This window comes from Ooceraea biroi, chromosome 5 (genome assembly GCF_003672135.1).
Source record: "Ooceraea biroi isolate clonal line C1 chromosome 5, Obir_v5.4, whole genome shotgun sequence".
Taxonomy (NCBI): Eukaryota; Metazoa; Arthropoda; class Insecta; order Hymenoptera; family Formicidae; genus Ooceraea; species Ooceraea biroi.
The window spans coordinates 3,366,108-3,391,673 of NC_039510.1; the positions used below are offsets into that span (position 1 = coordinate 3,366,108).

The window sequence follows — 25,566 nt, forward strand, 5'->3', positions numbered from 1 at the left end:
GACATTTGCAAACAACAAAAGAAGCTGGTTTATTATTTCACCTAATGTAATTAAAAGTACACTGCATTATATACACTTTTCTGTTTTTTTTTCCAAGTACACTGTTGTCACTTATTCGTCTCTAGGCGTAGTTGTGTAATATGTACATTTTTTTCTTTTTTTATTAAGTTATTACTGTAACTGTTTTCTCTCTACATTACGATTATATCGCTTACTTCGCTTTGCCGTTCTTAAATTGCTTTATGCGCAATGGCGAATACACAATTTTATAATATTTATATATATATTTTTTTTTATATAAAACAGTCCCAGGTCAAAACTAATAAGAGATACAGTATAGGATAATAAATTTAACAAAACTATACCTTTATTATCGTATCATTATACGCAATTAAAAGTTAATTACTACACAAAGTATCGAATGATAAAATACTATCGCAGTCTTCGTATTCGAGAGTATTTTCTCTCTGTTATACCTCTCTTGCAGCACGATCACGTTCATGTTCACACACACACACTATTTTCAATACAATAGTACGCAATTCATCTCCCACAAAACAGAGGAGTTCCATTTGTTCGCACATGTTCACATCATCAAAAAAGCGAAGTTTACAGCAGGCTATTCCATCACTGTCCGTAATTTTTCACCTCGATGAGCGATCAATGCATTCGAGAACAACACTTTACGCTTCTAAATCCTTGCCAGCGTCAAACAGGGAATTTATCTACATCCAGATCTTCGTTGTGCGAGTAGTGTCGAATCAGTGGAATAGAAAAACAGGGCCGTGGACAGCGACCGTGCTGTCTACACGGAATTTTTATATCGGGTCGGCCATGGGAATCCTTTCCTTGGAATCGGTCGTCGTTATCGCTTTGCAGCAGCAGTTCGACGAGTCCGCTTTACTCACTCACCCGCAACGTGGCTATCTTGCTGCTGCTGCTGCTGCTGCTCAGAGTGCTGCATCTCGCCTTCCATTCGCGCTTGCCGTTCAGCTGCTGCTCGTGCTTGTCTACCAGCGCTTGAACGAAGATTCTTACGTTCTGGCAGTGGTTCGACGCTTAGTCGCTTTCCGCTACGTGCCTTCTTCGCCTTGGCACCGCCTTTGCTGTCTTCCTCCGCTTCCGGTGTCGCGGATTTGCCGCCGTCGCTCTTCCCACTAGAATTCTGCGCTGACGGCGACGTCGCCGCGCTCGTGGTCGGCGTCGTCGGCTCGTTCACTACTTCCTTTTTGGCGGGCTCCGCGGGCGATACGCTACCATCCTCCTGCGACGCTGGCACCGCTTTCGTCGGCGTCGTCGGAGACGGTCTCGTCACGGGCTCGATCTCCACCACTGGTACGTCGTTACTTGGCGTGGACGATTTCGCGCTTGTCTCCACCTCAAGATGTGTCTTCTTTATGACGGGCTCCAGGGTAACTTCGAGCGTTGACGGTGTCGAACGCTGCTGTTGATCGGAATTCTGACTACTCTCCGTATTGCTGCGGCTTCGTTTCGTTTCGGGCCTCGCCGGTGGCGCCGCATCCTCGATGTTGCGCGTGATTAGCTCGGCACTAGTCCTGCTCAGGTGTTCCAAAGCTTCCTTCATTTCCTGCTCCTTGCTCTTTCGCTCGGACTTTTTCTCCGCCAAATCAGCCGCTGCTGCTACCGCCGCTGCCACCGCATCGGATTGTTCGGCGACAGCTGTTTCTCTCTTATCGTGTTGCTGCTGATGCTGCGGTTGTTGCTGTTGCGACTCGCTGACGCGGCGTCTCTCCTCGCTACTGTGCAACGCTGCCATGTCCGTGTACTGTTGCAAAGTCACAGCCGGATCCATCGAATATCTAGAAGATGACTTTTTCTCAGGTTCCTTGCGTTTCGACGATGATGACGAGCTCGATGATTCTGGGATGGATTCACGTTGTCTGGATGAACTACTGGACGAGGCGGGCTTGCGCGCTGCAGAGGAACTGCTGGATGTCGGTGGATTCAGGAGGCCGCACTGCGCGAGACTCTCGTAGGCCGATGAAACACCGCTCGGCTGCATAGAGAATGGATTCAAGCCGCCCAAGCCCAGCGGGGTATAGAGGAGGCCGGGATTCGAGAAGAAGAACGGGAATGGCGAGGGAGTTGGCATAGTGGCCGCGGACGAGACGGCGGATGAGGTCGAGGGCCCAGCTGATGATTTGCTGGTTGTCGGCTGATCCAGCTTGTTGCCGCGTGATTTGCTACCGCTGCTTCCACTGCCGCCCATACTAGAACTCGCGCCGCCGCTCTTACCTCCGTTACCACTGCCTCCTGAACTTACGGTTGGATTTGCATCCGCTGCAGCGGCTGCGGCGGCCGCTGCCGCGCTACCACTCGCCGCCGCTTGCACGTTCAACGCGGCCTCCATGCCAGCAAGTGACGGCAAACCAAGTCCGGCTAGGTTGGCGAACAGCGAATTGGTCAGACCCATGTTGCTTAGATTGCTGAGGTTGCCAAGGCCACTGAGCGCACCTAGATTTGTCAGTCCGCCGAACGGCATCAGCAGCGGATTATTCTTTGGATCGAAATTACCGAGCGAGAGGCCTGAAAGCAGGGAATTGTTCAGATTGCCGAGCGGGAAATTGAGACCGGACGCCATGGATGTTGCCACGAGATTGGCAGGATTAGTAGACTGTTGGCTCGTTGGACTCGGCATCATGGGTGGTCTACCCGTGCTCTTGCCCTTATTCACACCACCGCGCTCGTTACCCGGTAGTCTTTTTTGCAAATCGTGCGGAAGATTGCCGCGTTCCTTCACGAGTTCTGCCCATTTCGGATCGACATCAAACATCGGATTCTCCATTAGCCATTGTCCGAGACGTTTCAATTGTGGTGCTTTGCTGCCAGTTACCTGAAAAACAAGCGAAGAGAAATTTAATTTAAATACTTGCTGCCAATGTAAACGCAGATGCAACATAAAAACGGCCTGGTTCGGCGTGGAGACCACAAGTATCCATAGCAAACGTTCTATACGCGGAGACGAAAATTCTTCTATGGCTATTAATTTAAATAATCAAATATCAAATCTCCAGGATCGTTTAGATTTCAATTAATAATAATAATATCAATTAATAATCATACGACAATCAATTCCCACTGAATACTTTCGAAACGATACGTACTTTTTTGCCGGTTAATCGGTTGATGACGGCAACGTTCTCCTCGCCGGTGAGTTTCTTCCAATCCAACAAAGATGGATCAACACGCGGTCTGCGTCGTCGAGGAGCGTTTAGGAACTCCGCACTCATTTGCTCCGACATGGCGCTCTGTTCTGCCAGCCACTTGTTCACCTTCGCCTCATGTGAGTATGGGCTGATCTTGGATGAGAACTCGGCAACTTTGTTAATGTCCGCGATCATCGCCTCGTAACTTTTTCTGTGACTGCTCGAGGAAGACGAGTGCGCTGAATTGAAGGCAGCTTGCTGCTGCTGCTGCTGTTGATGCTGTTGCTGCTGTTGTTGCTGTTGCTTCTTCAATTCACGATTTTGCTGTTCGGCCTGAGCCAACAACGCAGAGAAAGTATCCTTGTGCGAATGCAACGAAGGTGGCGGTAAAACGGGCGCAGATGAACTCGAGGCTCGCGAAGACGGAATCGACGTAACCGTGATTGAGAACGGCTTCTGGGCGCTTGTCGGAGGGTTGGGAAGCCCCATCGGTGCCGAGGTAGGAGTTACTGTGACGTTAGGTGTGATTGTGTTCTTCTTGCTGTGCTCAGGATAATGGCCGCTTTGCTGTTCCTTCGCGGCGCTCAAACCCAATACTATCTCGTCCAATTTTCTCCGTTTCTTTTCCTTTCCGACCACCGGTTCCTCCACCGGCTGCAAAAAGGATAAATTACATATTCAATCTACTCTTAATCAAATTTAACAAAATTAATTAATAGGATTTGATAAGATAAAAGATTAAAGATCACTCACGCAAGCTTTCCTTTTCATGAGTTTATCCAACATGCTATCTAGTTTCCCTTTATTACTACTGACTTGTTTGTTTTTGTTTGGCATGGAGAAGTCTTGGACTTCGTTCATCATGTCTTTATTGCTGTCTGGATTCGTTTTTGGATAGCTGAAAGACGAAGACGATTAAATTTTTCAGAGAGATATTTTATTATATTATTTATTACTCAGCTCTTATTCTATCTTTTTTTACCCGGCAGATAAATCGATGGGTGTCAGGGTACTCGATGTCCCGGGTATAACAGTGGTCTTTCCTGGAACGGTATATTTCAAGTCAAACTGTATACTCGGCGTTCGCGTTTGCTGATGCGCTGGCGGTGGCTGAACCGGCGTAGAGCGTCGCGATTCCTCAGACTGGGACTCGTCATTGATCTCCCAGGTGCTTGCGCCGGATAGCACGACTGGTTTACTGAGAGGCGTGGACGATGGCGTGCTTAGATGACTGCTGTTGAGAAGCGCGTGAAGTTTGGCTGCGGAATAAACAATCAGATATAAATATCATACTGCTAAACGTGCTGAATTAATGATGACGATTGGATCACGTTATGATGAAATTACCTCTTTCAGTTTCCACATCGATAGCGATGTGCCTCTTGCGTTTCTTCGAAGCGGAGATGTTGTTTCCGCTTGCTATGGATCTGGACATGCCGTGGTCCGTGGTGATTGTTATCACTTCCGAGCATTCCTTTTCATTTTGCGACATGTCCAGCTCCTCGCCAGCACTAAAGTTCACCGATACCGGCCATTCTTTGTGCTCTATCGCGTGCACGATATGCATCAAACGAGCTTCAATCGCGTGCTCCTACAGAGAAAAGGCAAAATCAGCAAAACAGGATTCAATGCATGATGAAACGCCGAACAAATTTAGTGGAAAACAGATTGCAGCACGTTAAATTTTATTTTTTCAATAAATAAATTTTCAATTTCAATATCAGCATTTTATGTAATAAAGAAAATATTAGTTGAAAGAATGTATCTTTATAGAGATTTTTTATATTTTTAAAACGATTTTTGCGAGGTGTGTACGTACTTTGGGCCATTTGATCGATGTCGCATTGCCGCAGCCGTGTGCCAAGAGTTGCACCACCGTTGGCTCGTTATTGTAATCTGCCGGTTTGTCACGCAGAACGAACGTGTCGATCTGTGTTAACCGCGACAACGGTTGTATCACTTCCAGATCCGGGAACATCGCCTTCAATTCCGCCGCCTGGACGCTGCATTTGTCTTCGATCGGCGCAATTTTCGGTTTCTCTTTAGCAACGTCCGAGCCCTTTACTTCCTGCACCTCGACTTCCTCTTTAGCCGGTGCGACTTCCGGTTTTGTCGGAGTCTTGTTAGTCTCGTCTTCGGCAATAGGAGCGGTACTCTCAGCGGTGCTCTTCTCGACACTCTCAGATTCATCTTTAGTCTCGACATCATTTTTCTCGGTCGTTTCCGCTTCCTGCGTTTGCACTTCTTCCGATTTTTCAACAACAACAGGCTCTGTCTCTTGCTTAGCGGTTTCTTTTTCTTGTACCGTATCTTCTTTCTCAAGCTCGACGACAGGGAGGCTTTCTGCATTTTCTGTGCCAACTTCTTTTGCAGGCTTCTCGTCGTTTGATTGTTCAGTTTGAGCAGTTTTCGCGCTATCACTCTTGACGGGTTCAATGGCTAACTCGCTTTTCTCCTCGCTCTTCACAGCGACGTTCTCCGCGTCCGACGATCTCGGGACAGTCGTGATCGTCAACGAACTACCGATAGGTTTCTCCTCGGAAGGTTTTGCCTCTGCTTTGACAATAGTCAACTCCACTTGAGTCTTGTCCGATTCCGCGCTCTCAGGCTTCTTGTCGGCAGTGTTTTGATCTTTGTCTTTTTTAGCTCCAACTTTCTCGATTTTCAAGGTACCCTCGCCCTTCTCCAATTTCACGAGTATCTCGTCCTTGTCGAATTTCAGGATATCTTCCCTGCTCTCGAGCTTTATGGCTTTCTCAGATTTGTCCATCGTTTTAGGCGTCTGCGTGCCCGCGTACATACTCCTCGTAAGGAGCTTGTGAAACGAGAAATCCGGATCATTCTGTATAGTTATGTCGGTACGTCCGAGGCCGTGTTTCGCGGCTCCGAGCAGCAATTCCTTATCGTGTTTCCCCGGCTGCCACCAATCCGGCGTGTCACCTGACGGCTGGCACAACGAGAGTCGCTCCTCGAAATGCGGATGCGACAGGATCTCCTCGCGAATCTTGCTCAGAAGGTCCACGCGGTCGAGTATTTGCCTCGCTTTGGCCGGGCTCAAGTGATCCACTGGAACATCTGTAAAATCTGCAACGTCAACAGAGTGAAACGTACAATAGGATATCATTGTATATTCAATTATATCTCACCGATATAAGTGAATATACCGATCGAATTTTATTGCAAACTGTATACCTTCGTCCTCATTCAGCTTAGCGTTGCAGACCTTCTTGCACATCGCTCTGAACGACATGTAGTAATCCGTGAGATCGTTGTCCGTCTTTTTGTCGAATCGAGCGATACTTTTAAACTTGGTCCAGTCGTACTGGGCCTTCTTCCTGTCGTAATTAACGCCGTACGTGGACACCACCCGCAAGAATTCGCTCTCTTCTCGACGGGTCCACTTGGCCTTTTGTTCCTCGATACGAGTACGTTCTCGTTCCTTCACTATAGCCTCCATCTTCTCTCTCTTTTCCATTTTCTGTGAACATTATCGACGAAATAATGGCCTAGTTCACACCGCGTTTCATTCGCGCAACCTGATCTGACTCTGACCTAAAGTAAGCTTCCAACTAAATGCTTACACCATGTAGATCTATGATACTTTTAGATGTACTAAATATAGGTCAGTTTAGTAAAAATTTAGTCCTCATGTCACGTCTATTGAACAAGATAAATATTTTGGAATATGATTACACATGTTATATCGTTGTGCAAGCGAAAAAGAGACCTGTCAGATTAAGTCGCTTCCCAACTGACCTAAACGTACGGTGTAAACTAGGCCAAGGTATACGGAATTTCTCTACTTCTTTTACATGAAATGAGAACTAATTATAGGTCATAATTAGTATATTTTTTATTATTATATATTTTATTATTATAATTAGTATATAATGATATACTGACCAGAAGGTACATCGCTAATTGTTGTAAATCCCAGCCTTGCATATTCAAGGGCGGTTCGTGCATCATGCTGGTATGATTTATGGGAGGAGTCTCAGTCTCCATTCCCATCTTTCCTTTCGGGATAACTTTGACCTCCTCCTTTTTGTTAATGCTTCGTTGATAGGAGGTTATTACGCGACGCAATCGTGTATTGAGATCTACCGCGGACGGCCAGGTCTTTTCCTCATCCGGAAGGAGGATATCGTTCCCGTCGTGACTGCCGCTGGCTTCCGGTATCGGTGTGTCTGCCTTACTCGAAATCGCGGGAGAGTCCGCCGGCGTTTCTCGGCTGAACTTGTCAGAATCTTTTGAATCTTTCGTCATTCCGGGAGACTCACCATCTTCCACGTCGTTCTCCAAACTATTATCGTCTCGGCTGCTGCTGCTATAATTTCAGAGTTTATATAGTAACGAGACGGTAATATCAAATGTTCTATTCCAATAAAATAAACAAGAGGTTCTTTCTTCATTATTATGTATGTATATACACGCGCGTGGAAGTTTTGAAATAATTTTACATAAAATTCTCGTTCGGATTACATTTTGCGACATTTGGAGAGAACTACAAGAGAGAAAATAGCATCTATTGGTCCAATTTATCGTTTGCTTTCTCGATGTTTCGTAACGTCAACTATAAATAGAAAGGCAGCAAAGTCAGATGATGATCTATTTTAATGCACGCAGCTTTTTCACGTACATGATATAAAACATTTCTAGCTCGAAGATACAAAAGAATACTGTTCCCAATGCCGTTCGTTCAGTTTCAGTTAAAATTCTTATAGACCCCTTTTATTTTCGTAAAGCAACGTTAATAATATTACACGAAGATATCGAGAGATTAGCGAGATTAAGTAAACATTGTATGTCATTCTACTTGCTGAAAATTAAAGCTATGACCGTATAAGCATATATATATAGAAAGCGGTGCAAGCAGCATATGTGTTAGGACAGTTAGGCAGCGTATAAGAAGACGAGAGAAAGAGAAACGGCGAGAGAGAAAAAAGAGAGAGAAAAAGAGAGAACGAGAAATGAAAAAGAGAAAGAGAGAGAAAGTGAGAAGGAAAGAGAGAGAAAGAACGAAATAAATGACAAATATAAAGAGAAAAAAAAATACTAAGGTACTCACTCGGCGGTATTCTTGTTCTGAGAGTTCTGGGAAGGGGGAGGACAGCTTGTAATGAAAGAAAGCGCGGGGTCAGTCCTCATCTGGTCGTAATTCTCATAGCCGTGTTTGTAGGTGCCGACAATTAAGGATTTATCTGCTGTCGAGTCCCACCATTTTGCCGGTCGTTCCGTCGAAGGTGAAGGACTGTGTATCGGCAACCCACTGTAGGGCGGTTTCGATTTACAAGTTTGCCAATTTGTTGTTTGCGTGCCGATCAGTGTGTTCATTAAATTTACGCAGAAATTTCAAGTTAACATAATTTACAGAGAGATCCTGGGGGATCTCAGGGATCCCCCGTTCGCACAGTAACGCAGAATCCCTTTCCCGTAGAGAATTTCGAAAGAGCACGTGGCGGATCGTCAGGACGATCCGTCACGGAGCCGCCTACGAATTGAGATGACGCGTTTCGATTATCACCTTCGATTACAGTGCACTGCTCAGCGACAACAAACCCTACGCCTTACCACTCTGTTGCGGATCTGCGACCATCCTCGCGCGACCAAGTGTTTTACCCAAGTGTGCAAAAGTGCCTGATGAGTGTAGCGATTCGCGAGCGCGCGGATACATGTACGTACGTGCGTGTACAGGATGGGGAAACGATTTTCCATATTAGTAGCGGTAAGATAAAAAAAAAAACGTATTGGTAGTCGTTTTACAGAGCTACGTAGATCAACGTGACTCGGCTCTATGAGCATTCCTCATACAGGTAACAGCTCCCAGGATATCAACAAATACATCGCACATGCAAACTATGCTTAAGCTCCGTGGTAAGCACATATGTGAGTAATACACGAGTCCGTGATAGATGGATTTATGGTCTTGTACGAAAAAGCGTAAGGAGAAAAGCGACGCGGACTCACCTGACGTGCACGCCATCGGAGATGTGTTGGACCAAGTCGCCGATGATCTCGTGCTTGATGTAATACAGCATTCGCACGCGCAACAACACCCTGCAAATGTAAATCTCATAATAATATATATATATATATATATATAATAATATATAATAATAATAATATAGATATAATATAATAATAATAATATAGAGAACCGTGCAATCCTTATTAACCATTTATTATAAACCGTACCATCATTATTACATCTATATTTCATGTAATAATATATTTAATGTTATATTTGATATTACTGTATACGTACTTGTTGGCATGGCGACTCAGGTGCTTCCTGTAGTTGCTCTCGAGAAAGATGTCCCCGTCGAACTTCTCTGCGTTGCTCCAGTGATTGGGATCGTTCGGGCCGCCGTTGATCACCGACCCACGAGTCTCTCTGCCTTCGCGAACACGCGAACCTTTCTTCTTCTGCCGGCTGTTCCGGCCGCCGGTGTTCATCGGCACGCATTTCACCTTCTCGCCGTTTTCTATGGGCGTGATCAGATCCCAGATGAAGCTGCGGATCTTCTCGTCGCCCCGATAGTAGCGCAAGCAATAGAGCAGAATGACTCGTGCGCAGTCCTCGACGTCAATCTCGCGCCAACCACGTCGGAACTGGCTGTGCTGCAAAATCTCTTCCCAGCGGCCCCAGCCGAACGTCAGCAATCCGCGCTCCACCTTGAAGCACTCACTACGTGCCCAACTGCCGTACACCACTTCGCCTTCGCGCGGCACGTACTCGTCGTAGAATTTGCGCGACTTCTTGCCGAACTTATCGCGCCGTTTCTTGCTCCTGCCGGTCAGGCCGATGCCCATATCGTCGTCGCTGTTCTCGTCCGAGCTGTCCAACTCGGACATGTCCACGACTGACTCGTCGTGGCCGTAACGCTTGATCTGCGTTCTCCGCCGTGGCTCCGATATTACCAGCTCGTCTTCCTCCTTTTTCTCAGTCGTGTCAATTTCCGCCTTCTTCGCCCATTTCTTCCAGAAATCGGGATCGTCGATATTGATGTCTGAACGGTTCGACGAGCATGCAAAACTCGCCTTGGAGAACGTCGACCCCTTCTCGGCCTCTATAGTGATGACCTGGGTTCTCCGTTCGAGTATCTGCTCGATGTCCTCCTCACAGAACTTGTCACCGGCGTTGTCGTCGTCCATGATGGCCCCGTAAGCACCCTTCTTCAACAGGTCTTCTATCTCCTTTTTCGTCAATTGTTTATTGCTGGGTTCTTTGCCGCCTTGGCTAGTATTCATGGACTGCAGGATCGCCTTGTCAAGTCCCAATTTCAAGGACGCCTTATCGAACATTTCTCGCTCGTACGTGTTGCGACACAGCAAACGGTAGACTTTAACCATTTTCTGCTGGCCGATTCGGTGGCAGCGGGCTTGCGCCTGCAGATCGTTCTGCGGATTCCAATCACTGTCGTAGATAATGACGGTGTCGGCCGCGGTCAAGTTAATGCCGAGGCCACCCGCTTTCGTGCACAGCAGAAAAACAAATCGATCCGAATCTGGTTTGCTGTAGCGATCGATCGCAGCCTGTCGTAGATTCCCACGTATCCGACCGTCAATTCTCTCGTAGGGGTACTTCTTGTACAGCAAGTAGTCCTCGAGCAGATCCAGACACTTCACCATCTGGCTGAATATCAAGACTCGATGACCGCTAGCTTTCAGTTTCGGCAACAGTTTGTCGATCAGGACCATTTTGCCAGAGCTGTTCACTAACGCGTGATAGTACGCCTCGGAATCCTCCTTCTCACCGGTCTTGTAATCCAACTGAATCTGATCCTCGGCGCCGTTCAGTAGGAACGGATGGATGCAGCACTTTCTCAGCTCCATCATCGTGTTCATAAGATTCGGGATGTTGGCGGACGTGGTGCCCTTCGCGAGAAACGAAAAGTTTCGCTCGAGGATGCCCCGATAATACTTTTTCTGGATGTTCGTCAGTTCCACCTCGACGACCGTCTCCTCTTTCGGTGCTAACGATTTTTCGACATCCTCCTTCAACCGACGCAGCATCATCGGCTTTAGGAGAAGCTGTAATTTCTGCACCTCGCCCTCGCTGTTTAGATTACCAAACTCCTTGAGGAATGCTTCGTTACTCGCAAATTGCTGCGGTTCAAGAAAGTTTAGTAAAGAGAACAACTCGTTGACATTATTCTGCAGCGGCGTGCCTGATAGGAGTACCCTGTGCTCCAGATTCAGTTGCCGGAGCCCCTCCAGAAGCTTGCAATTTCGATTCTTTAATCGGTGAGCTTCGTCTATTACGCAAATTCTCCAGTTAAATCCGCGTAATTCGTTGAAGTCGGTTATAATAATCTCGAACGTCGTAATCAGTACGTTAAATTTGACCAAGTCTTTGATTTGCTGTCCTTTCTCGTTCTTGTAATAAACTTCGTATTCTTGAAGCATAGTACGACTCGCCGCACTGTAATTTTAATATAATGTAACTTAACATAAATAAATGTGTAAATTAAATTTGCTTACGTATATACAGATATACATGGATCTTCCGTATACTTACGATCCATGATATACTACGACATTCATGTCTGTCCAGCTTTCGAACTCTCGCTGCCAATTCGGAATAGTCGATAGGGGAGCTATGATTAGGAACGGTCCACGAATTCCGTATTTATAGACCGCGTCCACGAACGTCAGAGATTGAATCGTCTTTCCCAGACCCATCTCATCGGCAAGAATACAATTGTGTCCGTTGTACCACGAGAACAACAGCCAGTTCAATCCCTCTAATTGATACGGTCTTAAACTGTTATTGCTCTTATAAATCGGCGATTCTTCCAGTTTCATCCAAGCTGTAGCTGTAGGTTTCTTTTTCGGCTAAAATGGCACAATTGTACATTATTTTACATAGAAAATATGTATAAATAAACGCAATAGCATAAATATAAATCTAATAAATTTGCAATATATATAAATTAACATATTACCACCTTCCACTGCTCCTTAGGTGGTACTTTATTGAATTTGCCAAACTGTGTTATCTTCTCGAGGTCAACATCTTCCTCCAACTCCCAGGTCGAGTCTTCATACTGCAAAGACCGCCATTTAACCAAGTAGTGTCGCACTGTTTCTCCGGTAGTCGGATCTGTATGAGTTGCTTCGTCCAAGACTCGATCAACTTCGACGAAGTCTGGATTGAAGGGATCATCCTCAGTCTAAAAAAAAAGACAAGAGTTCCGAAAATGAGGACTAAAGAAAATTACACGAGAAACATATTTTACATTTTTGGTAATGCCAATTTTTATAAACTACAATATTAGCAATATATATTCTACATATTGTATCACAAATTTTAAGATAAATAATATTAAATACATTTTCGAAAATGTTGGTGTTTTGTTGCTGCTTCTGCTTAAATCTCTTTAGCTTAGCCTGGATACGTTTATCCCCTTTATACAATTCCTCCTCCGTTCGCCATTCGCAATGCAAATACGAAAAATTTCGATATTTGACGAAATATTCCTCGGCTTCGATAAACTGTGGTTTCGCCTCGACAACGGCGGTTTCAGTTGGCTTGGGCTCCACGACTTGCGGTTCTTCCGATGTCTTTGTTTCCTCTTTTTTCGTGCTCTCGGTCTCGCTTTTTTCTTCGTCCTCGGCCTCGGTAGCCTCTACCTTGGCTTCCTTCTCGGTACTTTCTACGTCTTCCTCCTTTTTCACGGGATCATCAGACGCGGCATCTTTGTCGTCAGCCGATTCTTCCTTCTCCGCGTTCCCGTTTTTCTCCGGAGGCGCTTCTACCTTCGGCACTACGGGCTTAACTTCTCTCTTTCCCATCCGAGAACACAAGATATGTTGCACAACCATAGAATCCTCGTCAGTAGTATTCTGTAAAAAAAAACCAGGAGAGGAAAAGTTGAAAAATTGTTACAGCGAATTCTCTCTCTTTGAAGAGACGTTAACAATCCGAAGAATAAAAACATACAATGTATACAAAGTTGGGTTTGTTCGGTCCAATCTCGCCGCCTTCACCACCCTCCTTTTTGGCTGCGGCAGGCTTCGAGGCATTCGTGCCCTCTACCTTCTTCGAGAGCTGCGCTTCTTGCAGAGGAACATCGTCGTCTGAGAAACGTAACATCACGTCATCTACATACTTCTTGCGATGAGTATTTCTTGCAGAACGACGTTTATTTACGTCGTCACCGGCTTCGGGTGACGGCGGAGGGGTTGCTGCCAGTTCCTCACCGTCGGAATCGGGCGCGATACGACTCTTGCGTTTCCTGCGAAAAGTGATAAAGTGAAAAACGATAAAATTAAAATCAACACACATTACATAACGGCATATTTTAATTGAGAGTCGCTGTCGCTTACTTTGAACTTCTGGAGGATTTCCCTCCGGAAACTTTGCTGCTGCTCGATCGTTTCCTAGATGCAGATTTCTTCTTGCTGCTGCTGCTGCTCGCGTTTTCAGTGCTCGCGGTAGTCGCTTCCGAAGCTTCCTCTTTCTTTTCCTCCTCCGGGGCATCCTCGGCTCCCGTTTTCTCTTTGCCTTCTTCCTTCCCCTCAGTTAACAGAGGTTCTGTGGTGGATGAGTCCACCTGTTCCTGGTCACCCTGTATAGACGGTTCACACACCTTTGTCTCCGAGTCCTTAACAGCACTAGAATCCGAAACGGCAGTTTCTTCGCTTTCGCGTACGACTTCATCATCAGCGGACTCAGATTGAATAGTTTTTCTATAAGAGTAGCAGTAGATATAATGCTGTTTTATATGCCGTTTTATATGTTACTCTACACGTTATTATACTCACTTTCTATTACGCTTCGTGGAATCTTTATCCTTATCCTTCCTCTTCCGTGCGACCTTCGGCGATTTCGGTTCCTTCGGTGGTTTCGGTTCCTTCTTAGGTTTCGGCTCTTTCGGCTCTTTTGGTTCCTTCGGTTTGCGCGGTTTCCGAGGTGACCGCGACTTTCTGCCTTTAGGCCACTCCTCCTCCATGTTCCCGGAAGACGGTTTGATTTCTTCTGAGTCTGCAGCACTGTCTACAATATTGCTACTATCACCTGGAGTGACTTTATTGTCCGACAAAGGTTGTTCAGGTTGCTGCTGAGGAGCGGCGGTAGGCGCTGATGCCTCTTTATCAGCTTTCTTCCGGCTTTTCTTCGCTCGTGGTGTACCTTTGCTGCGTCCACGTCCAGTTGTGCTAGAAACCTATTTCAGATAACGATATTTAGCTGATAATGAATAATTATTTGTAATTATAGTTATACAAGAATGATTATTTATAATAATAATTATACGAGAAACAACAAAAGATATAATTTTCAGAAAACTTTAATTCTATAGGAAATTTTATGTCCTTACCTGTGGGCTATCAACTACAGCGGCAGTAAACATCGGTGTTTGCAATATACATTGCGGACCACCATTACATTGATCGTTCGATTCATGTTGTTGTAGCGCCTGCAGCTTCTCTTGCAAAGCAACTATTTTCTCTTGATTTTCCGGTGCCGGTGGCATGCAGTAAAGTTCCTGCAATTGCTGTTGCAAAGCGGCTCGTTCCTGATGATGCGTTAGTGGTGCACAAGACGTACCGAAACCACCAGTTGTAACCGGTACTTGCGTCGGATTAGTCGGCATAGTGTACATATTCGGCACGGTGTTGCCAGTAATCATGTCACTTCCGGGATGATACTATCAAGAATAATCATTACGTTAATATCTTTGAATAAATGATCTTTAAGGGAAGACATCACTGTGACGATTCCAAAACATTGATTTTTTTGCAATTTTTAATGCTTGGGGTCTTGAAAATATGTCTCAGAGTATATTAAAATAGTAAGAGAAAATAATTAATGTTAATCATAATACCTGATGCGGAGTTTGCGAGTTTGGCACAGGGACCGCGGCTTGATGCGGCGGCAGAACCATACCAGTGGTTTGGCTGACCGTGGGTATCTGCGGAGCGTTTAGATGCGCGGACGGCACCTGAGCATTCTGATTCTGCATTTGCGATGGAGTCTGAGAAGTCTGCAACGATGGAGCGGTTTGCAACTGTGGAGGAATCTGAGGCGGAATCAGCGCAGCATTCTGCGGCATTATGCCGACTTGCTGAGGTTGCATGTGAGGCGGCTGTGACTGCGTAGGTGCTGTCGTTGATTGCGCCTGCTGTGCAACACAAGTTGAGCCTTGCTGTGGCGCTGTCTGCCCTAACTGCGGCTGCGGCTGCGATTGTCCAAGTTGAGATTGCGCCGTCGGCGGAATCTGTTGCGGCTGCACCGGTGGTTGAGTCTGGTTCAATATAGGTTGTTGAGGTTGAGAAATTTGCGGTTGCTGGGCTGCAGCAACTGGTGCAATCTGTTGCAGCTGCTGTTGTTGGGCTTGTGGCTGAGCTATCTGTTGCTGTTGCATTTGCTGGTTCATCTGAGCAGCTGCCGGCTGTGATTGGTTCATTTGTGATTGCTGCGGCGATTGCATTTGCGGCTGAGGAACCGGTATCGTCACCTGCGGCTGAACTACCTGTGGTTGAGCCATGTGAACCTGCTGCAACGGTTGCTGCACCGACTGCTGTACTGGCTGAGATGGGCAAATAGGCTGCTGCGCATGTTGCGGTTGTTGTTGCTGTGCCTGTGGTTGTCCTACAGGTTGTTGCGAATGCGTCGTGCTCAACGGCGTCTGATGTATATCCATACTTTGTTCTTGCGGCTTCGTCTCGCACACATTTTGACTTTCGATACCGGAGATAGGATTTTGAACAGATGCGGTAACAGTTTGTTGTTGAGACAACTGCTGCTGCGGCTGTTGTGGTTGCTGCTGCTGTTGTAACGACGTTGTCACGTTTGTGCATTCCATATTTCCACTTGTACTGGATGCTGGAAGAGACTGTACCGTTTCGATCTGCGATATATTCGCAGATGCCGGTATATTTGCAGTCGTAGATGCATGATCTAAGGGCAAGTTTTGCGAGTTATTTTGTGCCAAGGTATCTACTTGTGGTGGGCCGAGTTGCACAGTTGCATCAGGTTGTTGACCCTGCTGAGCGCTCTGATGCAACGAAGGTTCGGGCTGTTCCGGTTGCTTCGGGGTTTCGATCGGATTCTGCGCAACGCTTTCCGCTGCTACTGCTGCTTCCGTCGTCGTCGTCGTGGTAGGTTCTCTCGTTGTCGTTGTGCTCGTCGTTGTCACCGTTTCCGCAACATTATGGACAGTAGCTTCCGGCCCGGTGACGGGGAACATTGGCGCGCTCTGTTCAGACATGATCGGCGTTTGCTGAGGCTCCATTGTGCTGCTTCTGTCTTCAGTCACACCCATAGTTGGCCTAATTTGCTGTTGTTGTTGCTGCTGCTGCTGCTGTTGCGGGTGCGATTGCCACTGCGAGTGCGATTGAGCGGGCATTGGCATTCTGGGCCCCGTAACTTGGGCCGGCATAGGGCTCTGCACCGTCGACTGTTGAGGCAGTACACTCGGTGTCTGCGACATCGGTGGGCGCGATTGCGGGAACTGATTGTACTGATCCGGAGCCGAGACGCTGGGGTTCGATACGGCGACTCCCGGCATCACCATCTGCTCAAGAGCTTGCAGAGTAGTTTGCTGCTGCGACGATGGATTCATCTGCATGGACGTAGGTGGGCAGGGTGACACAGACATCGCGTTAGGCTGACTGCCCTGCTGAAGCGGAAGCTGAACGTGCGGATGCGGAGACAGCGTGGTGGGTTTGGCGGGCGACATGATAGGCCGCGGTGACATCTGCTGTTGCACCGCCGGCGGGCGCGGGGACATTTGCGGCCGTGGGGACATCTGCGGCGACAGTTGAGGAAACGTGGCGCGATACTGCGGACTCGTCGAATGTTTGGCCGCTGCCGCTGCCGCTGTACCAAACTGTTGCGGCGGCGGCGCCGAGTGTTGCGGTTGATTGAACATCGATGTGGCGTGATGGGTATACTGAGGATCCATCGTTGGCTGTTGCTGCGCGTTCGGATGCTGAGGATACTGTTGAGGATGAGACGGATGTGGTTGATGGGTAGCATGTGTCGGATGATGGTGCTGCGGCATCCTCGCCTGAGGCGGCTGCTGGGCCTGCTGCTGCTGATGAATGGCCGCAGCAAAGCCTGGATAGCCGGGAGTCGTTTGATACATCGCCGCTACCGAATTGCCCTGCTGATAATGCTGCTGCTGGCCGACCATGTGCTGATAAACACCGCCGGTCGCGCCGGCTTGCATCGATTGATGCAAAACACCCATGTTGCTTATCATTCCTTGCTGACCAGCAAAGTGCTGTTGCTGCTGCTGCTGTTGCTGCTGCATCTTTTGATTGATCACGCCGGCTTGGTCTTGCTGATGAGAATACTGTGGTGGCATGTGTTGCCTGTACGCGCCAGGCTGCGGAGCCATCTGATTATAATGCCTCTGCATCTGCGGGTAACCGCTCCCATTACCCGGCCAACCTTGCTGGCTAGGGTCCATGCTCATGTTGGCCCTCGCCATCGAGTGCTGTTGCTCCATAGAATAGATATTGTCATTGTAGCTAGGATACTGACCACCGCTACCTGGATGCGGCCCCCTGTGCTGCTGCGGCGCAATGCTGCGCGATTGATTTTGGAAAGCGCCCGGCACCATAGCACGCTGGGGGGTGGTGCTACTATCGAACGTACCGAGGTTTTGGTTGAACATGCTGCGCTGCGACGGGCTTTGCAACTGATTCGAACTACCAAATTCAGATCCGCCGAATGTCGTCAATTTTTGTATTGGAGATTCTTGGGAAATGTAAGATTGGCTAATGTAACTCCCTCCTCCATTAGGGCCAGAATTCAGACCGTCCCTGGACACCGCTACGGAATTATTCGCAGGCGCAGGATCGAAGTGATCGTTCCCTCCGAGATCAGGAAGAGCCTCGAGCATCGAGCCACTGACATCTTCACCAAACAGATCGTAGTCCATGTCTACGCTGAAGGACTCGTCGCCCCCATTTCAGGCTCAGGAGAATATTGTATGATCTCTTTTATAGCCAGTAACGTGCCCATGGTAAAGCCAAGCTCTTGCTGTCTGAAACAACAATGGGATTCTGTACTTCACGCGTTTATTCAGACAAATTTGCGTATAATGAAGAAAAGTTTCTATTAATTCTCTTTGTCGAAGTGACATACGCCAAAGGGGAAAAGCTATACGCTTATGGTTCAATTTGTCATAATCGTCATAACTTTTCCCCCTCGGAATATATCTAGCAACGTTTGCAACGTATTCCAGCTATAGTTTTCACATAAAAAACTCAGATTTATATACGCTTGGTATTATTATATCTGTACATTAAAACCACATACTGCTCGCTACCCTATAAGCATACAATAATTGCGTAAATATTAATGAGGAGAAGGAAAGAAAACAGGCTACGTCACGAATCAAGGTAAAGAATATAAGAATACATCATCTTTTATGTCAAATATTTTGTGATAAACGTCATAAAAATATTTTTGTAACACAGATACAACTAAAAATCAGTACTGTATTGCGTTTAATGAGTCTCAATAATGTGCAATAATCGGAAATCAGGAATAAAATTAAAATTTTCAGAGAATAAAGGAAGATGAGAAAAGAACACTATTAATCCTTTCGCTACACGATAGAAATAAATAAAAAAACGTTGGACGGCGTAACAAAATGTTACTCCAAGAATATTGTTCTTTTCCATATGTAAAATTTCAAATATAGAGTTAAAATGTACGTATTAACATTATGTCATCGTGATAATCATAAATTATCATGAATCATTGAAGCTTGTTTAATAATTTATAGTAATGAGCAATTAATATATGTATGTATGTGTGTACATACAGACTCACTATACAAAAGGGATTAAAGCCGAAAAGCAGCTCAGAGAAATATGAATTTGGCGTATCACCCAACTTGTTGGGTCTTTATGGCCTCTGGTATAACCAACATCGAACGAAATCCTTAGGCATAACAGTATATTTTGTAAATAAACATTTCATCGGAATGTATCAATGATAAACTGACAAAAATCGACGCACGGTACTGCGAATCGATATATAACGTTAAATAAAACGAAGAAATAAGCTTTGAAGGAGAGTGGGGAGGGAGGAAGAGTAAAAAAAGCCAGAAAAGCAAATAAAACAATAAAATTGGGGCACGTAGAAACTCGATGCACACTACAAATGCACGATGCACGACAGACGAGAGAAAAGGAGGGAGAAAGAGAGAAAAAGAGAAAGAAAGAGGAGAATGTTCCCGTGTCTCAACGGAAAACGAACAAAAATACACTCACTCGATGTACGCGCGCGCGCGCGCGTATACGAGGAGAGCAAAAAAGAGAGAAAAAGGTAGGGGAGAGAGATGGACAGACAGACAGAGAGAGAGAGAGAGAGAAAACGCGAGCGAGCGAGCGAACGAATGAAGGAACAAACGGTCGAAACTGCACCGAACGGTAAGAAAAAAAGGTAAAGGGAGGCTCTGTGCTTTCTCTCTCTCTCTTTCTCTCTCACCGCGGCTGTATTTCATCGCCGCGTCCTTACAACCGTAAAGCGAGAAGCCGCCGTGCGGCTCTCGTTGTCGTGGGGTTATGGCATATGCCGATATCGGCGGAACGGCGAGTCCCTCGCGAGTGAGCGTCACCGAGTCATTCGCGGTGAGGACGTCGGTGACGGCGACGACAGCAATGACGACGGCGCGACGACGACGATGACAAGTGAGAGAAAGAGAGAAGAAACGGACGAGAAAAATGGCCCGACTACTACGGAAAGTACGCCATTATCGCGGGAAAGAGGGAGAGAGACGGCACGCGAGTGAAGCGGAGGGCGGAGCGGGGGAGAGAGAGAAAGAGATTTCCGTTCGGGGCAACCGCGAGAGAGAGAGGAATCCGTCGTTGTCGCGCGACGGCCACCGCGACGCTCGATATTTCCGACATCGGGCGGCAGCGCGTCGCTCCGCGCGTCGCGCCGTCGTCGTCGTCGTACGAGGCACTCTTTCCAAGTTGCGACGGCACTTTCTTGCGGCGGTCTAGCCGGACAGGCGGGCGGGCGGTCGGGGACGAGAAAGAGCGCAACGCCGCTCGTTCGCTCGCCGTCGTTCCGTCGTCTCACCGCGGTGTATCCTCGGCGGGTTAAGAACGCGCTCCGTGCTCCGCCGTGCGCCAGCGACTCGTCCCATCAAGAAACCACCCTCGTTCGCGCCCGCGTTCACACGATCCTCACTGGCGGCGGCGACGGCTGCTGCGGCAGCGGTGGCGGCGCGGATCATCGAGGTGCAAGCATGTCCGCAGGCTCGAATCATTCCACACATCTACACGCGCATCTCTTTTTCTCCTTCGCTCTCACTCGCTCGCACACTCGTGCTCACTCTCTCGTCTCTGCCACCTCTCCGTTCGCGGGGGACGACTCCTCGCTCGCTTCCTCGCTTACCCTGTTCCGTTCTCTCTCGATACGAAGGAGGAGTAGAAGGAGAAAGAGGCAGTTACCACACGACTGTGACAAGTAAACGTACTAGCTTCCCCGAGTGTGTTACCGGTGTGTCACGGCTGAAAGAACGAGCACCTCTCCGCGCGCAGGCACACACGCGCGGCGGCACAGGCCGCGCACCGCCCGCTCGCTGCACCACCTGGCGGCGCGCGCATCTCCCAATCTCATGCGCGCGGGCCCCGCGTTACTGTGTGTGTCGTATAGTTCGTGCCGGCTCCTACTCACGCACGTACGTTCGCGCGTATGTGTGCGGCCGCGTAGCGAGCTTCACTTCGCGAGTATGAACGCGTCGCGAGCGCTCTCGGAAGGTGCGCGCGGCAGCGAAGGAGCGTACTCGCTCGTAAATTGTTAGGTCTGTCCGTTTTACCTGCGCTTTCCGAACTCGATGCAAAATGCGTGTATTTCGGCTTTGCGAGTACGAACGAGCTCCAAAGTAGCTAAACGAATCGACTTATCGCATCTGCGTCTTTCGATACTTTCATGCGAGAAATTGAGAAGTATATTTAGGCCCTGAAGGACGTAGACTTCCAAGAAAAATCGAACAATAAAGTTTTCTATATTTTCTGCCCATTCCTGTTACTTTGAGGAAATCGCTTTTCTCTTTCGACATTTTTCATACCTGATGCCTAGCTTGATCTATACATTTATGATCCATTTCTATTAACAGCATCTTGCAAGAAACGATTCTATATCTCGTAGACGTATTTATATGATTTATGAGGCATGGGAGGTGTCGTAGGTGCAAAGTTGAAACGAACCGGATCTGTTGTAATGGCTACCGTTTTTCCTCGTGTCTTTTCTATCGTTGCAGATGTCAACCGCAAACGCCATTAATCGACATGGAATCTGATGATACGTAGATAGATGGAAATAAGCAAGAAAACGTTGCGAATTTTCCTAACGAATGCGCCAAATTCCGTTTTATCGCGTAATCGACATTATCGCAATTAATCGACATAGATCTGATGATACGTAGATGGATGGAAATAAGTAAGAAAACGTTGCGAATTTTCCTAACGAATGCGCCAAATTCCGTTTTATCGCGTAATCGACATTATCGCAATTAGTCGACATAGATCTGATGATACGTAGATGGATGGAAATAAGTAAGAAAACGTTGCGAATTTTCCTAACGAATGCGCCAAATTCCGTTTTATCGCGTAATCGACATTATCGCAATTAATCGACATAGATCTGATGATACGTAGATGGATGGAAATAAGTAAGAAAACGTTGCGAATTTTCCTAACGAATGCGCCAAATTCCGTTTTATCGCGTAATCGACATTATCGCAATTAGTCGACATAGATCTGATGATACGTAGATAGATGGGAATAAGTAAGAAAACGTTGCGAATACACAGTAAAAAATAAAATGTTAATTTTAACATTTTTGGCATGTCCCAGAAAGTCCACTCTAAATTTTAAGTTAAAGTAACTCATTCGTCATATGTTACTTCTTGACAAACTAGAAATGTTAATTAATTAACACAATACTTAACATTTATTTTTGTTATTGTAACTTTAAGTGTGATGTAAAAATAACATACAAAGTAATTGAAAACTACATGGAAGAGAAGTTACAATAACTCATCAGAAAAGTTGATAGAACATTTTCGTTCGTACAATATGAACATTTACTTTTTATGTTATATTAACACATGATAGTAATTATTTCAACTTAAATTATTTTTGATAGAAACATTTAATTTTAGTAAATTTGATTATTTTATATGTCAAAGTTCATGATTATTTGAAGATTTACTTTAACTTCTTTTAGAATGTTAAACTGACTTTGTGACATGTTGATTGTTTAAAATTATTGTTAAAAGCATTTGAAATAATATTCCATTTCTAAGAGACATACACAAAATGTTAAGTTATGAAGTTAACATATAAAATTGTTATAAAAATAATAACATATCAGTTGTATGTTAATTTTACATTGAAGTAGTAATCAAAACATGGCAACACAAGAAAATTTTAGCATATGGACGCACAATTTTTAACGGTGTATGCTACGAAGTTTCCTAACGAATGCGCCAAATTCCGTTTTATCGCGTAATCGACATTATCGCAATTAATCGACATGGAATCTGATGATACGTAGATGGATGGAAATAAGTAGGAAAATATTGCAAATGTGTTACGAATTTTTCTAAGGAATGCGCCAAACTCTGTTTTATATAAATTATCATGAGTCATATTAAGAAACGTCTCTTCTGTGTGACTATTTTCATAACTCAAAACAAATTTGATCAATTTCGTGCTTTTCTGTCAGATTATCTATTTGTTATTGGTACACCCGACAGTAAATTACAAGATGCTGTTAACTGTATTACGTTTCAAGCGTTTCAGCAATAGACGGCACATCCTTCGAACCGGTAGTTTAACATTGTAATAACAAAATTAAAGCAATGATTAACATGATACGTGAAATAAAGTAGCATTGGCATAGCAACCAATTCGTCATCATCGTCGCACGTTGTTTCAACGAAACACCGGTTATACGCGGAGCTGTTTGCCGGAAATGTAGAGAAAAATGGAGCGAGACTCGCAAAGTGCTCGAACTCTCTTTACGATGGACAAATTTACGGGTGAGCGTGACGTGCGCGCGCGCGCGAGCGCGTACATGTGCCGTGGCGTCTGTGGGAGTCGTGCGAATTTAGTGAAAGGATAGGCAATAACGGGCGCAGAAGAGCGAGGGAGAAAGAAGAGAGAAGAAAACGATGAGAGAAAGAGCGAGCGAGCGAGCAAGAGAGAGAGAGAGAGACGACGAGAGCACGCTACGGACGAATCACACTGGCAACGCATCGAGTATTCAATATCGTGGTAAAGGCGCACCGCGCAATTGGTAGCGGCAAGACAGGAGTCGAAATTACACGAGAAAGAGGACCAATCAGATTTTAGCTTATAAAGTCGGATAGCCGCATGTAGGATATTCGATTAACCAATCGTATTCCGCAGGTATCGATTCGAATACATCTCTCGATGTGCCACGCTCAAATGGCAGCGACCGACGGCGACAGCGATGACGAAGACGACAATAAACGATGACAATGGCAAATGCGGAGGAACCGCCGCGACTCCGTAAAATCCGCGTCGCCTAACGGTCCGAAATTCGAAAACCGTATTTCATCCCACGAGCACGGCCTCGATCGTCGTCTCGAACTCGAGAGACGATATTACCGCCGCGTAAAACGGGCATTCGTGTTCACCCTGCGCGCTTCCTGCGTTTCGAAAACTCCAAATTCAGATTTCGGTTCGAATTGAAAAGTATCAGGTTTGCGCCGAATGCGCACCTCCGTTTGTTCCTCCGCGCATGCAAAAATTCGATGTAACCTGTGCTTCCGCGATGACCATTGCTCGCAATAATTGTTTCTTGTAAAACCTTCCTTGAAGAACGTGCACACGATCCAGAGTTTGCCGATGCGTGCGTGTACATAATCGATTCGTGCGGATCTCACGTGCAGTAGAATGCATTTCGCATAAATTTATGACACTTAAATCGATAAATCGATGACTCGCGCGCAAAGTTGCTTCGAAAAAAAGAAAAGCTAACGAATTCATTTACGTGTCGACGGAAAGTCTGACGAAAAAATAACCAGTAAGATTCCATAAAGGAGGGCAAATTTGCCCGCAGGTAATTCCGTTAATTAACAAAGTGGGATTTAATAAACCGTCGCAAGTCCGTACGAAATCACAAGTGACAGATGGCTACGCGATCCGCGCACATTAAACAAGAAAGGCAAGTCGACTGCACCGTCGATCGCGTTTGTCGCGAGACAGCTGTCAAAAGGTCTGCTTTCCTTAGCCGCATTGTGCGTTACACTTTGCGCACTCGAGACACGGCGAAACGAATGTGTATCTCTAGAAAGAGAGAAATTGCAGGCGAGCGCGGAGCGGGGCTGAAGAGAACAGACCTAGATACGGCGGAGACGCGCGATCGCGAGTGCGGAGCGGATTCACCTCGCACACGCGAGGCAAATCAACGATTTACTCCCGACAACGATCGGTGAGAGGAAGTACTCACAGTTGTACGAGCGGCGATCCCATCTTTTCCGTGGTTCCATCTAATAACGAAAACAAAAAAAGTCCAGGTAGACCGGCGGGCGGGAGGGAGGGGGGTAGGAGGTAGATAGATAGGTAGGTATGAAGGAAGGGTAGGAGGGGCGGGAGGGAAGAGGAAGACAGGCGGAGACAGAGAAAACGAGAGAGAGGCTACCACATGAACGTCCGCTCAATCGTTATCTCGGTGTCCATTTTGTTTGGTTTAATTACTGAAGAGGCGTCGGTGGTGGTGCTGCTAGTGCTGCTGCCGCCGCCGTGGGTTACGTTGACACAACGCGACGCGTTCGGCCCTTCGATAGGTATTGCTGCCGCCTCTGTCGCAGCGTCGAGAGGCATCGAGAAACGAGAGGCACGGAGCGCACCGATCACCGCGCACGCCGTCGGGACAGGGACGAGGTCGAGGAACCCGATCGGCGGATCAGCGCGTCGCGACTCGCCGTAGCGGCGCGCGACCAGTCGAACGAGCCGCGGACGGACTCGCGGCGATGCCTCGCTCGCCGCGGCGGCACGCGTTCTCCCCCGTACGCGTTTCACGGCGTCCCGTAGTATCGACCGGGCTTGTCCGATCCGACGCTGGACGGTAACCTAATTCCATGGAGCGACCAGAGCGGTACTCCGGTACTCGTACCTGCGCGACCCGCTCGAGCGTTCTCCCCGGTCTTCACGCGATGTCGCGTGCGCCGCGTACGTATCGCGTCGCGTCGCGACGTCACCAGAATCCTACGCGCACTCCTCGACCACTGCACGCTGCTAACGTACGTCCATCCATTCGTCCGTCGGGTCGACGGCACTCGCTCGCACTTCACACGCGATGACCGTCGTCGTCGTTGTCGTCGCCGCCGCGCGACGCCAGTGCCGCAGACCTCATCAGCGGAAAATGGCGTCCAGCTGCTTTCGCTGC

At 47.0% G+C, this 25,566-nt stretch overlaps 1 protein-coding gene across 12 annotated transcripts; it reads right to left on the reverse strand.

Moving 5' to 3' along the window:
• On the reverse strand, positions 1–25,426 carry LOC105287650 (chromodomain-helicase-DNA-binding protein 7). 12 transcript variants are annotated; one of them, XM_026969644.1, is made up of 21 exons: positions 24,876–25,009; positions 24,628–24,667; positions 14,999–18,169; positions 14,492–14,821; positions 13,938–14,338; positions 13,500–13,862; positions 13,114–13,408; positions 12,504–13,016; positions 12,116–12,343; positions 11,689–12,005; positions 9,433–11,592; positions 9,135–9,224; positions 8,236–8,436; positions 7,071–7,494; positions 6,360–6,645; positions 4,987–6,251; positions 4,515–4,758; positions 4,150–4,426; positions 3,921–4,065; positions 3,126–3,821; positions 1–2,854 (listed from the first exon to the last, which is right to left on the reverse strand). In XM_026969644.1, exons 3-21 carry the CDS (start codon positions 18,062–18,064, stop codon positions 905–907), a joined length of 13,251 nt encoding a protein of 4,416 aa, XP_026825445.1. In that variant the 5' UTR covers positions 18,065–18,169; positions 24,628–24,667; positions 24,876–25,009; the 3' UTR covers positions 1–904. The 12 variants fall into 12 exon arrangements, with proteins under 12 accessions (XP_026825445.1, XP_026825449.1, XP_026825456.1 ...); XM_026969648.1 differs by lacking the exons at positions 24,628–24,667; positions 24,876–25,009 and adding an exon at positions 25,294–25,426; XM_026969655.1 differs by lacking the exon at positions 8,236–8,436 and having other exon boundaries at positions 12,119–12,343.
• Positions 25,427–25,566: the final 140 nt, after the last annotated feature.